The sequence below is a fragment of the Taudactylus pleione genome, unplaced genomic scaffold, assembly GCF_031769625.1.
Source record: "Taudactylus pleione unplaced genomic scaffold, aTauple2 ptg000012l, whole genome shotgun sequence".
Taxonomy (NCBI): Eukaryota; Metazoa; Chordata; class Amphibia; order Anura; family Myobatrachidae; genus Taudactylus; species Taudactylus pleione.
The window spans coordinates 12,483,953-12,497,821 of record NW_028284415.1 but is presented as its reverse complement, the minus strand read 5'-3'; the positions used below and the strand labels follow the sequence as shown (position 1 = coordinate 12,497,821).

Sequence of the window (13,869 nt, the reverse complement as noted above, 5' to 3'; positions counted from 1 at the left end):
ATTCAGCCTTATTAAAACGCGTGTGTGTTGTGTGTGTATATATATATATATATATATATATATATATTCATATTCATTTGTGTACACCTGGTGCACAACTATGGATGTATCATACCTGCGATTCAACATACACACATAAGTCCACAATTTCTGCAACATAATTTTGCCATATATGGATGGAGTACAAAATGTATCGAAATCTTTGACACCCTCAATATATATATATATATATATATATATATATATATATATATATATATAATGTAGGCATAAATATGTGCACATGAAGTTATCTGCTTTAAAAACATATTAAAATATTTGCACCTGTAATAAAGACAACTCCATTGTTCCCTTAATGTTCTCTATTAGTTAAAATATATAATGAGGGTCGCACAAACTGTAAATGAAAAGGAAAAATAAATACAAAACATAAAAGAGGGGGTAGGTAAAAATATTTTGGTAGCTTATGCTGAGTTTAGGACTAATATAACATTTTCACTTATATGCTTTGTATATGCTATGTAGTTCCACCTGCAAGCCTAAAAAAAAAAAAAAAAAAAAGAGTATGTACATTGGATACACAGATGGACCATGACAGGCTTACTATATCGTAAAAGTAACGTTTTTGAGAATATATAGATGACTGAGCTCAAAAACGTATATTTGTAGATATGATGTGTGGATATGTGCTATGTAATACGTGATCTGCTTTACAAGATCTGGAGGAGGCATCTCATCAGGTTTAAGGAGCCTTCTCTGAACAGTAGCCCAAAGTGGTTCCAGTTATTTAAACAGTGGTAAAGCTGGTATAACTGACGTCGAACTTCAAAACCAAACTCTTTGGGAATTTTCCTGTGATAGGCTGTAAAAAAGTCCTGGCTGTGAACCCCAAACATTTCACCAATGGACAAGTCATACTCTGAATGGCCGTAGAAAGAACCTGGGTCAAAGAGAACAGGTCCATGCTCATCCTCAGCAACATTCGCTTCCCACAGATCCCCATGCAGTAAAGATGGAACAATCACAGTGCCTTTAAAAGCATTCTTGATTTTCATCTGAATATAGAGGAAAAACATAGTTTTAGCCAAAAACAAAACCATATTGTTTGTATGTTAATTCATAATGGACTGTTCATTTACAGTATGCCTTTCCACCTAAAAAAATGCATAATGATTTAGAGAAAATAAGTGAATGAACTTTGGAATTCAATGTAACAATTTTAAATTGTAATACCTTGGAGTTATAGTTTCTGTTGATGTGTAGAGAAGAAGGCAGTAGAGAAAGATGGGGGGAAGCATTCTTCAAAGGAAGACATGTACAAGAACACGAGGACATGCACTGAAACTGGAAGGAGGTAGGCTCAGAGGAAATTTGAGGAAAAATTACTTCACAGAAAGGGTAGTGGATAAGTGGAATAGCCACCCACCAGAGGTGGTTGGAGCTAAAACAGTGGAACAATTTAAACACGCTTGGGATAGGCATAAGAATATCCTTGAGAGACGTAAGGAGTAAATAGGGTTGAAGTTGCCTAAAGGATACATGAAAAGGGGTAGACTAGATGGGCCAAGTGGTTCTTATCTGTCGTCAAATTCTATGTTTCTATGACTACACTGTTGTATAGTGAGAGGTATTAGCAGGAAAAGGGAGGTTATATTGCCATGTCATAGGTTATTAAAACACATCGCAACATCATGACTGCTCCGTGATGGAGCCAGGACCTCTTGAGTAGTGTGTACATTTCTCTGGGTGCCTATCTCCAAAAATATATAAATATATTACAAAATGAAAAAGAATACTACAGTAAGTGGTTCATGGGGTGCTTAACTTATTGGAAAAATGTATCCTGAAAAACTGAACATATACAGCTTAGAGGAGAGAATGGACATAGGTATAGATCCGTATCTATGGGTCTGGGAGCTCTGGCAAAGGAGAATGACTAACTAAAACTTCTATTCAGCTTGTGACATTAAGTGCGCTGCACTTCTAAGCCACAACATCATGGAATCTCCGTGATTAAGCCCTGTGCTAGGAGCTGAGAGCAAAAGGCAAAGTTGGGCTAATTTGTAGAGAACCCCGAGGGGTTAAAATTTGTGGGTGTCTGCGCCGGGCGCCAAACCATCAGATATATTAATAGTGTTCAGAAGGCCGTATTTTTACCCAGAAGAGGATTTTGAGAACAAGGGAAACACTGGACAGGAAAGGTAACATACTGAATAACATTTTAACATTTCACCTTCTTTCCTAAATCTCACCGATACAGTATGTCATCTGTGCTAAACGCTACCTTATATTGTCTGAGTGTAGCTCATGATATACACAATCTCACCTGAAGCTCAGACCAGAGTTCTAAAAGTATCCGGTCAGCATAGTCCCTCTCAATTAAACTGATTTGTGGTTGTAGACGTTGAGATGCAAAAAACGTTCCCCAATCCTTCTGCCATTCGTTAACCTGAAAATAGATGAGGGACAAAAATATAATTAGAAAGTAGTATGCAATTTTACAGTTAGGCAATTAAGTTAACTTTAAAATACGTATTTGACAGGTCCTGTTTCCATTTTCCCAATACAGCATCTGGTAAGATGATTCTGACCTTAAATCAAATTGTAATTTATAATTTTGTAATAAAAGGATAAACTGTACTTTTTCATTGGTGGTACAGGTAATACGATCGCCATTGCAAAGGAGATAATGGGTAAGTTGGCAGTGATGCAGATACATTGGTTCCCTAGACCCCCGATCCACTCTTTTGAGCATGCACGAGGGTTGTTCCATGAGCAGAAATATCTACTTATTTTAGGGGTGCACAGTCAGGTCACTCATGCTGATCTGCTCCTCTTCCCCAAAGATCTGGCTGCTTCCCCCCCTACTATTTCACTTGCTTTCTCTGACCCCCCACCAACATTCCCTCTATTCCTCCACTTCCTTCCCATTACATACCTAACTTTAATTACCTACCTTCTGTCCAGGGACCGCAGTGTCCTGTGGGGGTGAGGATGGGGGAGCACAGCATGTAGAAAGTGCGTGAAAGAGCCTGGGGTCAGCCCAATATCTCCAGGAGAATGAAAACGGGGGTGTTGTAAGGCCATGCCCCCTTCCACACAATGCCAAGCCTCTCTTTTGTTCACGCCCAAGGAGTCCTCCTTTTTTATAAATCCAAGATTTTGGGCGGTATGACATTTTCCTCCCCTCTTGCTCTTCCCCATCCTTCACTTCTACTACTGTTTTTTACTTTCCTCTCTCCTGATTCCTTCTTTCCTACTCCTATTCCTCCATCCCCTTATCCTCTTCCCTCCCCTTGTGACCTCCTTCCTCCCACTACTTCCCTTCCATGACGTACAGATGGGCAATCCTTTCTCATCCTTCAACATATGAAGAGCCAGTTCTTAGATAGATAGTGTAATAGTATTCAAACTGTGCAGATTACACAAGTGTTGTGATTTGGTATTAATATAATATTTGTTGGAGAATGTATAAACATTTATGTAGTGGGTCTTTTAAAGTCATGTGGGAACTGACAGAAGCTATTAATGTAATTTGTGTGGGGCTTGGTATTAATGTCATGTCATGAAAGCATTAAGGTATGTAGTGGGGTTATTAATATATTGATGGGCTATTAATGTAATGATGGCATTGGTGGGGCTATTTTGTAATATAGTGTAGGGTATTTTAATGTTTTGTGGTTGTTTGTAGGGTCTATTTATGCAATATGGGGCCTGATATTGGCTATTAATATATAATGATTACGATTTATTTAATGTAATTCAGGTTGGGGCTATTTGTTTAATACTGGATCTGTTTTTTTATTAAATATGAGAGTAGCTAGTAATATTTTGTTTTTGAGAAAAACATTTAAGTTTTTCATGAGTACAGAAAAAGTGAGGTACATCAATGTAAATACAGTAATAAACATATTGGCATGAATTTGATGGTATAAAGAGTATAGCAATGGTACGAATGTGCCTCCGCTAACAGAGGTGGAGAATATCAGCAGATCATTGTAGAAGTGTGGAAAGGAGACAATAAAGAAAAAGGGAGGGGGGCCACAGGAGGTGGGAAATTGGGGAATGTTAGCAAGGGAAAACTGGGAGGGTGAGAATTAAGGGAGGGGAGGTTGGCAGGAGGAGCATCTATCGAGAAGCCACTCAGAGTCAGGAGTGTGGCTCATGATAGACAAGCCAGACTAGATCTCAGAAAATTTGTGAGAACTTTCATGAAGTTGACTGGTGATATGTTCCAATTTATATGTGTGCCAGATGGAGTTGTGTAGAGCAGTGATGGAAGGGGGGGTCTGGTTTTTTTCCACGAGGTTGCAATCGCACAGTTAGCTGCGTTAAGAATATGTCTGATGATTAAATATTTCTATAATGACCCTTCTATGTCCCTATTAATTAATGGCACAATTGGTCCTCGTTTTATTCTGGGGAGAGGGACCCGTCAGGGGTACCAGTTATCTTCTCTTATATTTAATTTGGCTCCGGATCCTTTGTGGAGAACACTTCAAAATTGGGCAACTTTTAAAAGGTATTAAGGTTGGCCGCAAGGAAATTAAAATATCAGCTTTTGCTGATGATATTTTGTTGTATATAAACGACCCTGAATATTCTCTCTTCCAAATTCTTGAAAAAATTGATTTATTTGGATCTATATCAGTATTAATATGGATAAATCGACAGCAATGTTATTGTATGACAGACAAATACGTCCCTCTTGGGCAAATAGGTTTTCTTTTCAATGGGCCAAATCTCATATCCGAAACCTAGGAATACTTTTACCTCGTAAACATGCTAACCTATATAGTTTTAATATTAATTGAGCTATACAAATATTGAGTAATAATATTAAGGAATGGGAACGGTTACCTCTTTCTTTTTTGGGGAGGGCTAACTTACTAATTAAAAATGGTTGCAATACCACGATTACTGTACCCACTTCAATCTCTCTCATTGCTCTTAACCAAACAAGATATACAATGGATTAATGCTTTATTTCGGAAGTTTATTTGGAAAGGGGGTCGCAGCCGAATTGCCTTGAGAAAATTGCAACAACCCAAAAGTAATGGAGGCATTACCTTCTGAAATATTGAAACATTTACTCATGCTGCAGTTTTAAGACATTTAAGGGACTGGCTTCATAAAACCAACATTTATACTGACACATTATTAGAACAAGAATTTATAGGTAAAATCGATTAAATTTATTTCCTTCACCAATATAACCAGGATATTCCTAGGTAATGTTGAATCTTTTGTTTCTCGGGACAATAAGCGTGCCCTCTCATAATCTGAAATTCTTACTAAACATGCAGGGGTAAGACCATATCCTTTGGCTTTCTTACAGGCACGTTTTTATATATCCCACATTTTGGGTAATTTCTATGGGCTTGCGACCCGCCCATATAAATCTGGAGACTAGCCGCTGGAGAGTAGCTAGGAAGATGGAACTCTGACTGGGAGTGTTTGAAAGAGGTACAAAAATCAAGCATGTTCATTTTAATAGCGTTAACGCGCCCTATCCATGAAATTAAGTGTGTTCCCCACGTGTTAAGATCTCCACGTACGTATCTTGGTTAAGAGGGGAGGAAAATTTGCGGCCAACAGTTTATCATAAGAATTGGTAAGTTGATGTCAGGGTGCACTTTGAAGAGCTGGCACAGGGTGCTCCGAACCCTGGAGCCAGCTCTGCACATATACTTGAGGGAAATAAAAATTTTATTTTCAAGAAGCACTCCTCTTCTGATATTGAGAAAGCCACAAAAGCACTCCAAACAAGTTTCACAGTGGAGGAGACATGTACAGATATCAGCAGACAAGCCAGCCAGCCAGCAAATTGATCACCCAACTGTGGGAACGCATAATTCGTTTTTTTATTATGTGATTGAGAATTAACTTTTGTTTGGTGGTATCCAGGAGAGGAGGTGGTAGGATGGTGATGTAAGTATGACATCACAGAGTGTGCAGATGCTTACTCGCTGTAAAGTAAAATAAAGTAGAACCAATGGCTGAGAGAGGAAACTAAATGTGCCCAATCTGAGCATGATTTTTTTCTGAAAAACATTTGTCCAGTGGAGTCACTGGGGTTGGTGACAACCGGTGCGCCCTATAGAGCACCCGCGCGCCATAACATAGTGCAGTGGCTGACTCCCGGTCACTGAGAAGCTGGTATTTTGGTGTGACCCCAATGAGGGTGACACCCAGTACAGTCTGCACCCCCTTATGGTGCCACTGCGTTTGTTTTAGATATTGCTGGTTCCTAAGTTTTGGCCCTGGTTCCTAACTATCAAATACATTTGAAAGTTGTGGTGTAAGCAAGACTGTATGCTGGATGACTATTGCAGTGTTAGCTTAGCCTTTCTGCAGGGTATTTACACTCATCAGAGCCGCCGTGACAAATTTCGAGACTATCTATTTAATGGTATTTCACTGGGGTCGGTGACAACCGGTGTGCCCTATAGAGCGCCCGCGCCATAACATCACAGTGCAGTGGACGGCTCTTGGTCACTGAGGAGAAGCTGGCATTTTGGTGTGACCCCAATCAGGGTGACACCCAATACAGTCCGCACACCCTAATGGCGCCACTGCATTTGTTTTAGATATTGGTGGTTCCCAAGTTTTGGCCCTGGTTATTAACTATCAAATACATTTGAAAGTTGTGGTGTAAGCAAGACTGTACGCTGGACGACTATTGCAGTGTTAGCTTAGCCTTTCTGTAGGGTATTTACAGTCATCAGAGCTGCCATGACAAATTTCAAGACTATCTACTTTAATGGTATTGTGGCCATACTCCATTGTGATTATTTATTTACTAATAGTTATTTTTATAGCGCACACATATTACACAGCGATTTACAGGGAATATTTAATAATTCAGTTCCTGCCTTTTTTGCCAGCATCCATTTAACCTACCACTATGATTTTCAAGTGTGGGAGGTAACTGTAGCACTTAGAAGAAACCCAGGCATGTTAACAAGAAGAACATACAAACACCACACAGATAGGGGAGTGATAAGGAATTTAACTTATGACCTTAATGGTATGAAAGAGTAATAATAACCACTAAGACATTGTTCTGTCCCGGCCCTCTGTAGATGCTGCTGGAGGAATTGTGGCCATACCATTCTTTTGGCGTGATGGTTCCTCCTTTGCAGGTCAGGTACTTTGTACTAGCCCCCCTACCCTCTTGGCATTCCACATGCTAAACAATTTTTATTCATTTACATTGTATATTTATAAAAGAGCAGCTACTTTAAAATAAAATGTGTTTTTAAAAGTACACTGGCTTACTTATAGAAGCCCAATAAGTCTCACAATCCATATCTCAATGTTAAATGTACAATAATAGGAGTAATGAATTGCCAAATGTGTATATACTACAATGCACTATAATATCAATACATTAACATTGGGGGGGGATTTAAAGTCACTCTTTGCTAGCAATTTAATGGAGTTTAATGGAGTATACAGGTTAAGTGGGCTGTATTGTAATTTGTATCATTTGGCTCATATTTCTAAGAATTGGCTCACCAGTAAGATACACTGGGGGAGATGTATGAACCGTCGAAGCGGCATCAGCGCATGTTATGTGTGCTGATACTGCTTCTCCCCCATGTATGATTGGGGGCTGGGTGGTAAATGACAGGTGTGCTATGCGCCCATCATTATCGGCGCTGCTATCTACAAGATAGCAGCACTGATAGACAGGGCTATGTATGAACAGTCAGTTTGTCTGACCATTCCACCTGCTGCAGCTATCGCTATCGACAGCTACAGCCTGGTGATGCCCTATCCCCACAGCAGGGACAGCGCTGTCCCAGCTGCGGCAGCTGTCAGTTCCAGGGCTGCACGCGGGATCTCTCGAGACTTGTGAGATCCAGCACATGCTCAGTGGAGCCGGCCAGGACTGAGACACAGTGCATCAGCACTAGGCTGATGCGCTGTGGTCTCTAGCGGGGATCGCTGGAGGGGGAATTTATCACTCCCCCACTCCGGCCAAAGAGATGTTAATACATCTCATCATTCGTGCTTCCTGCTTTGCCTCAGTAATGAGGTGCTGCTATAATATATCTCCCCCATTGATCCCACATCTGTACAATAACGAACATTGGTTGTGGCATGTGATATTTTGTATAATTAGGTGGAATGTGAGTAAAATGAGAATTTACAATAATGCCTCTTTTCCATCTGGATGACATGCTAAAATCACTGAAACATGGATTTTTGGTGTGTACTGTAAGTCACCTTACCTGTGGGATATATCCACAACATGTGGTAGTATGAAACCCAAACATGTCCACTGGCCGGAGGTCAGCTGGACATTTCCCTGGAAAATATTGATATGATGAACATTGAAGAACATGCAAGGATCACTTGTTTATGTAGAAATACATGATATATATATATATATATATATATATATGAAATAAATGGACACAGGAGAGCACACTCAGTAATAAGGTAAGTTACACTCTTACTTGTGTAAATATCCACATACTTTTAAAGTTTAAAACAGCAAGCATGAAATTTCAACGGTCACCCAGTCCCTGGCAGATAGCAGCAGCTCCAGGAATGAGACCTCTTCCACGAGTAATGCCAGCTCTGGACACAGGCAGATCTCGTTACAGCTGTAACGAGATCTGCCTGGTTTATAAATCCCGTCAGGAGAAGCCGCGGGGGATCCGGTTCATTGGCTGAAAGAGGCGGGGTCTGACCTCTCAGCCAATGAACGGTCAGACAAGGCCCTACAAAGGGAAGAGCCGCGTCTGAGCACTTCATTCGGGAGTTAACAACCATCATTGTTGGGGGGGGTCCCCAACTCCCCAGAGATCCTCGACCTGGGCTGACTAGCGGTCAAGAGTAATGTTTGGGCTGGGGAACCCGAGGGTTTCCACTTGCTGCAACATTACTCCCCAGCTAGAAATGGAATGGTGCTGGTTGTGGGAATTACAAGGGAACCCTACGCATTTTTTCCTCTGTAATTCCAGAACCAGGACTAGATCTGAACCTGGTGCTGGTTGTGCTAAGTACAGGGGAATCCTACGCAATTTTTTCCCTGTACTTACACAACCAGGACTGGCTATGAAAAGTCCTGGGCTGTTGTGTATATAGGGTGGACCCCACGTAATTTTTATTTTTTTTAAACATTAACTTTTTACAAGCTTTTTACAGTAAGATACATGCATGCATCTCACTGATGTATGCATGTATCTGTGTCACAACGAACTGCTCATGCTGAAAATTAAAGCATGAAGCAGTTCATTTCATTTGGGGCTTTGAAGTTAATTTTGGAGTAAGATTTGTAGTTTGATTTGGACATGAACATGCAAAATTGAACAGCAAATACCTTCTTAAACTGAAACAAGATCGAATTTGAGTTGGAAATGGAAAGCAAAATCCATTCTTAGTAAATTTGAGATTTGCTAAGGGATTTTGCTGTTCAAATTCAATTCGATCTCAGGAGCTTTCAGTGATTCATAAAAATGAATCTCTAATCGAACCATAGTAAATATACTCCCAGGTATCACATAGATTTTAAATACACATTATGCTTCTTCCATGGGTTAAGGTGCTGGCTCAAAGAGACAGAACCACACTGCAGATCTGTTTTCCTGCAGGAGGGGACATGTACACCGATGTGCACGATATGTCGGCCCAATCTGCCGGAATTGGCGACATATCGTTTAAAGCTTAGCCTTTTACGATCTGAAGCTGCATATCCACTACAAAACGGAGAAACGAGAGCACGATTACAAACATCGTTTCTCCATCTGTGATGTTCCTACACTGAACGTTCAGTCGTTCAGTGTAGGGACATCCATCATGCTCGTACATGCTGAACCTGACGTGATCGTCAGGTTGTGTAGAAAAAGGAGAAAAAGAAGACTCTTTCTTGGAGGCACTCCAAAAAAAAAATATATAACTGAAAATAAAAATAATTAAAATTTAACTTTTATTGGTTATATTTCTAAAATGTAAGGTTAACGTATGATATATAGTATATAAAATGTCATATGACATGTATGTTATCTGTACCTGTTGACAGATATATGCCCAAGAGGAAACTTTTGAGAAATTTATCCTCATAAAGTAAAATATACTGAACGATGGCGAATATTGAAAGATAAAGGTCAATCTGTTCATAGAAGATATTTCAAATATACATAAATAAATGTGATCATATATATATAGATCGTTGTAGATCGAAGAGTTGCCAGAACAGTGATTGACACTTATAATGTAAATGAATACACAAATAGAGTGCCCTCCTGCACGGAGGATCCCTTATGTACCAACTTGCAATCTAATATGTACAGATAGATGTGTCAAAACCTGATACCTGTGGGATAAAGTTGATGATAAAGTAGCATGCTTAAATATTCCAAATTGTTAGTAAGTAAACACAATATAAGGATATTACAAAGATATTACAATATATCAATCCCACTTGTTAGGATAGGATGTTACGGAGGATCCGTCATGCACCAATAACAATATAATATAAACCAGTAAATGTGTCATATCCTAATACCTCTGGAAAATAGTTGATAATAAAATAGCATGCATGGATATTCCAAATAATTGGTAAATGACCACAATGTAAAGAAATAGCAATATATTAATCCCACATGTCATCATAAGGTGTAACGGAAAATCCCTTATGCACCCACTTGCAATTAGGGGTGAGCGGGTTCGGATTTCTGAACTCCGAACCCCCCCGAGCCCCCCCGATCCGAGTCCGATCCGAGTCAGGCTCGACTTTTCCCGCCTGACTCGGATCTGAATCAAGGCAAAACGTCATCATCCCGCCTTCCGAGTCTCGCGGGTTTTGGATCCTATATAAGGTACCCGCGTCGGCGCCATTTTCTCACTCGGCTGTGGACAGTGAAGAGGGAGGGTGGGAGTTAGGGCTGGCTGGGCTGTGTAGTGTAGTGTAGTGTAGTGTAGTGCTGCTGTTGTCCACTACTTCAAAGTCCATAGGGGCTGGCTGTGTTGTGCTGTGCTGCTGTTGTTAATAGGGGCTGTGTCCACTACTTCAAAGTCCATAGGGGCTGGCTGGACTGTGTTGTGCAGTCAGTTTTCCATAGGGGCTGTGTCCACTCCAAAGTCCTGTGCAGTGTCCCAGTCCTAAAGGGGTGCTGTAGTGTTGTCCAGGGGGTGCTCTATCCATCAGGGGTGCTCCCCCCAAGTGCTAAAAAAATAATATATTTTCTGTGTTTGTGAATTGTGTGCGCAGTAGCCGCACGTGCATCAACAAAGTAGTGCCAAGCGTGCGCCTGTGTCATAAGTAAAGGGCCAGCTGGCTTGACCGTTAAAGGGTGCTGTAACCCCCAAAGTACACTCCAGTCCAAACTAAAAAAAAAATTATTTTCTGTGTTTGTGAATTGTGTGCGCAGTAGCCGCACGTGCATCAACAAAGTAGTGCCAAGCGTGCGCCTGTGTCATAAGTAAAGGGCCAGCTGGCTTGACCGTTAAAGGGTGCTGTAACCCCCAAAGTACACTCCAGTCCAAACCAAAAAAAAAATTATTTTCTGTGTTTGTGAATTGTGTGCGCAGTAGCCGCACGTGCATCAACAAAGTAGTGCCAAGCGTGCGCCTGTGTCATAAGTAAAGGGCCAGCTGGCTTGACCGTTAAAGGGTGCTGTAACCCCCAAAGTACACTCCAGTCCAAACTAAAAAAAAAATTATTTTCTGTGTTTGTGAATTGTGTGCGCAGTAGCCGCACGTGCATCAACAAAGTAGTTCCAAGCGTGCGCCTGTGTCATAAGTAAAGGGCCGGCTGGCTTGACCGTTAAAGGGTGCTGTAACCCCAAAGTACACTCCAGTCCAAACCAAAAAAATATATATTTTCTGTGTTTGTGAATTGTGTGCGCAGTAGCCGCACGTGCATCAACAAAGTAGTGCCAAGCGTGCGCCTGTGTCATAACTAAAGGGCCGGCTGGCTTGACCGTTAAAGGGTGCTGTAACCCCCAAAGTACACTCCAGTCCAAACCAAAAAAATATATATTTTCTGTGTTTGTGAATTGTGTGCGCAGTAGCCGCACGTGCATCAACAAAGTAGTGCCAAGCGTGCGCCTGTGTCATAAGTAAAGGGCCGGCTGGCTTGACCGTTAAAGGGTGCTGTAACCCCCAAAGTACACTCCAGTCCAAACCAAAAAAAAAAAAATTTTTTGTGTTTGTGAATTGTGCGCACAGTAACCGCACGTGCATCAACAAAGTAGTGCCAAGCGTGCGCCTGTGTCATAAGTAAAGGGCCGGCTGGCTTGACCGTTAAAGGGTGCTGTAACCCCCAAAGTACACTCCAGTCCAAACCAAAAAAATATATATTTTCTGTGTTTGTGAATTGTGTGCGCAGTAGCCGCACGTGCATCAACAAAGTAGTGCCAAGCGTGCGCCTGTGTCATAAGTAAAGGGCCAGCTGGCTTGACCGTTAAAGGGTGCTGTAACCCCCAAAGTACACTCCAGTCCAAACCAAAAAAATATATATTTTCTGTGTTTGTGAATTGTGTGCGCAGTAGCCGCACGTGCATCAACAAAGTAGTGCCAAGCGTGCGCCTGTGTCATAAGTAAAGGGCCGGCTGGCTTGACCGTTAAAGGGTGCTGTAACCCCCAAAGTACACTCCAGTCCAAACCAAAAAAATATATATTTTCTGTGTTTGTGAATTGTGTGCGCAGTAGCCGCACGTGCATCAACAAAGTAGTGCCAAGCGTGCGCCTGTGTCATAAGTAAAGGGCCGGCTGGCTTGACCGTTAAAGGGTGCTGTAACCCCCAAAGTACACTCCAGTCCAAACCAAAAAAAAAATATTTTCTGTGTTTGTGACTTGTGTACACTGTGGCTGCACGTGCATCAACAAAGGAGCAGCGCCAAGCATGCGCCTGTGTCCCATAAGTAAAGAGCCGGCTGGTTCATTTCTTAAAGGGTGGTGTAACCCACAAAGTGCACTACTCTCCAGCAAAAATAAAAAAATATTTTCTGTGTTTGTGTGCGCTTTAGCCGCACGTATATATCAATATAACATAAATGGAGGACCAAACTTTCTCCGATAAAAATAAAATAGGGAAAGATCAAGAACCACTTCCTCCTAGTGCTGTTGCTGCTGCTGGGAGTTGTTCATCATCCCAGAGAGGAAGTAGGAACATCACTACTTTTACTAAACAATTGACCCTCCAACAGTCCCTAGCGATGAGGATGAAGTACGACAGCAGTCATCCTGAAGCAAAACGTATAACTGAGGCCTTGACTGCTATGTTGGTGTTAGACGTGCGTCCGGTATCCGCCATTAGTGCAGTGGGATTTAGAAAATTGATGGAGGTAGTGTGTCCCCGGTTCCAAATCCCGTCTAGATTCCACCTGCATCCTCAAAGCAGCAGCGACAAGCGTGCGTCTGTCTGTTAAAGGGTGGTGACACCCTCAAAGTGTGCTACACAAACAATAAAAATATTGTTCTTTTTTTTTCTGTCTTTGTGACTTGTGTGCGATGTAGCCGCACTTGCATCCTCAAAGCAGCAGCGACAAGCGTGCGTCTGTCTGTTAAAGGGTGGTGACACCCTCATAGTGTGCTACACAAACAATAAAAATATTCTTCTTTTTTCTGTCTTTGTGAATTGTGTGGGCTGTAGCCGCACTTGCATCCTCAAAGCAGCAGCGACAAGCGTGCGTCTGTCTGTTAAAGGGTAGTGTAACCCTCAAAGTGCTCCAAAAAATAAAAAACTATTTTTTTAATGTGTTTGTGACTTGTGTGCAATGTAGCCGCACGTGCATCAACATAGTAGCAGCGCCAAGTGTGCGCCTGTGTCATAAGTCAAGGGCTGGTTTGGACATCTGGTCCGGACTGAAGGACGTGCCAACAATTTCTGACAAGTCTACTGTCACTGCA

The 13,869-nt window shown here is 41.4% G+C and overlaps 1 protein-coding gene across 1 annotated transcript in view; it reads right to left on the bottom strand.

Annotated features, from left to right (window-relative positions):
- Positions 1 to 437: 437 nt before the first annotated feature.
- LOC148542475 (ketosamine-3-kinase-like) overlaps positions 438 to 13,869 on the bottom strand; it is a 33,283-nt gene continuing 19,851 nt past the window's right edge. Inside the window, exons 4-6 of the mRNA XM_088468450.1 lie at positions 8,241 to 8,317; positions 2,327 to 2,449; positions 438 to 1,055 (exon numbers count right to left, since the gene is read on the bottom strand). Coding sequence (XP_088324576.1) covers positions 711 to 1,055; positions 2,327 to 2,449; positions 8,241 to 8,317 — 545 coding nt within the window. The 3' untranslated portion in view covers positions 438 to 710. The remainder of the gene's footprint in view (positions 1,056 to 2,326; positions 2,450 to 8,240; positions 8,318 to 13,869) is intronic.